Source organism: Etheostoma spectabile, chromosome 6, assembly GCF_008692095.1.
Source record: "Etheostoma spectabile isolate EspeVRDwgs_2016 chromosome 6, UIUC_Espe_1.0, whole genome shotgun sequence".
In the NCBI taxonomy this organism is placed as follows: domain Eukaryota; kingdom Metazoa; phylum Chordata; class Actinopteri; order Perciformes; family Percidae; genus Etheostoma; species Etheostoma spectabile.
Genome location: NC_045738.1, coordinates 2428855 through 2430916, shown reverse-complemented (window position 1 = coordinate 2430916; position 2062 = coordinate 2428855). Strand labels below are relative to the sequence as shown.

At 40.3% G+C, this 2062-nt stretch overlaps 1 protein-coding gene across 8 annotated transcripts in view; it reads left to right on the top strand.

Moving 5' to 3' along the window:
- Nucleotides 1-2062, top strand: part of cobl (cordon-bleu WH2 repeat protein) — a 60386-nt gene that overhangs the window by 16089 nt on the left and 42235 nt on the right. For all 8 annotated transcript variants that reach the window (XM_032519721.1, XM_032519718.1, XM_032519720.1 and 5 more), the window contains one exon: nucleotides 30-240. In XM_032519721.1, coding sequence (XP_032375612.1) covers nucleotides 30-240 — 211 coding nt within the window. The remainder of the gene's footprint in view (nucleotides 1-29; nucleotides 241-2062) is intronic.

The window sequence follows — 2062 nt, the reverse complement described above, 5'->3', positions numbered from 1 at the left end:
CCCCCCTTCTCTTACTCTCCCTCCCGCAGTAAGGCGCTGATGGACCTGCTGGTTGAGCTGTGTAGTTGCTACCACCTGAATCCAGCACTGCACACCCTGGAGCTGCTTTCGCCCGAGGGCCACACTTTGGGGTTCAAGCCCAACGCTCTGCTGGGCTCCCTCAACGTGGCCTGTGTCCTCATCAAGGAGAAAGTCTGGGAGGAGAAAGTGGTGCGCAGACCAGCGCCCAAAGTGCCAGAGGTGAGTTCCGTCCGGTAGAGCCTAAATGTGTGTTCTGGATTTTCCTTTTTGGTGTGTGTGTGTGATGTAAATAGAATTGTATGAATGTCACAGCATTTGCATGGATTCTTGTGTGTTTTGAGACAGAGATAATGTATTAACAAATTAATGCAAATTAAATAATAAGAGTGTACATGATAACAAGCTACCCATGTTTTTTTTTGTAATGCAGCATAACGTAGTCCAGAATGCAATAGTAGCCCTATGTAATGTGCGTCCCTCCTCCTATACCTTTTACCTCTGAATGCTGGCAGAAAGCAAGGCCAGTGAAACCTGTGAGGGCCCATGCTAAGGTAGGAAGCCAGTTATGATTAACTGGCCTAGCATGACATTGGAGTCAGTTCTCATCAACTGTTTTTTTAGTCTAAGTGTGCCTTTCTTTTGTAAATCTTTATCACCACTCTTGTTGTCATCCGTTTTTACAACTCACCTGCCTAACTGAACTCTTTGTCTCTCCCTTTTTCTCTGCCTCTCCTCTGCTCTCCTCCTACAGTTTGAATATTTGATGAGTGTCTTACCTTTAGTTACCATGCATTATTTCTCTGCTCTTCTCAGGGCTCAATGGTTGCTCTCTCTCCCTTTGACCCCACCTGGCCTCAGGCCAGAGAATGACACTATTTCAAACATTGCCTTCAGTCAGCCCTCTTCTATGTTTTATCTGTTTTTTCATTGTACCATCAGTCTCAGCTTTTAAAATGGAATTATGTAAGTGTGATTTACTGAACACTCAGTACACAGTTGTTTAGATACATCCGACTAAAATGCATCCAGTCTAATTCGACAGCCCTGCAATATATCCTACCTGCATAAAGGTCATAATGTTCAGTTTTTGTTAAACTGAGGTGTTTCTAATAATAAACCTACCCTCAATGATATGTATGGGGTGAGCAAAATATAAGTAACTAAATGTTAGAAAAATGCAACACAATTTAACATCAGTATAATGCTGTCAAACGTAAGCCTGATTCAGTCAGCAATAATTGAACATGTGTGAACCTTGTATCCAGTTAACTGTTCAGTGGATGCATTTCTTTAGGGAAAGCAAACTTTAGCCTCAGGCAGCAACAACTTGGTACCTGAACAGAAATAGAAATAATGACAGACAGTAGTCTGTATTAAGATTTCAATGAAATTAAAACCACAATTTGATATTACTGTAAAATTGTAATGATTCTCTACTTTTAAAACTTTTTAACAGTAGGTTTTACCACCTAAGGCTGATGTATTGTTATGCAATTATGTTTTGGACCCCGACAAACGAACATATTTGGAGTAAATCGCTGACCTGACAGTAGAAGCTTATGTTTGATTGTTAAAATGTAATACCTCCATCAAGATGCGGAGATACAGTACTGTATGCACCTGTCATTTTATCTGTCTATAACCAATCCCTGGAAAACTACTGGTGAGATTAACAACAGATTTTCGCACATACACACGCACTCCCAAAACTAATTTTTTTGGCTTACTGAGGAAGTTATTAGACCTTAGCAGAAGCTTGCACTCTGAGGGATTTCATGTACTGTATTTGAAGCAACTTTTATCTGTAGTAAAGTGATTCATAACTTTGAGTGTCTCTTTACTTGAAATTATTAAGTCCCACTGAAGAGCCACCAAATGAAGAAGCACTTTATAAATTCTTCAGGCTCTTGACTTGTGACTGTGTTTTTTATAGAGGCTGATGTGAACCACTTAGTGATAAAGACTGCTGTACAGAGTGGCACATATGGTTAACACTATGTGTAGGATTGACAGCCTAAATACACACACACACACACACACA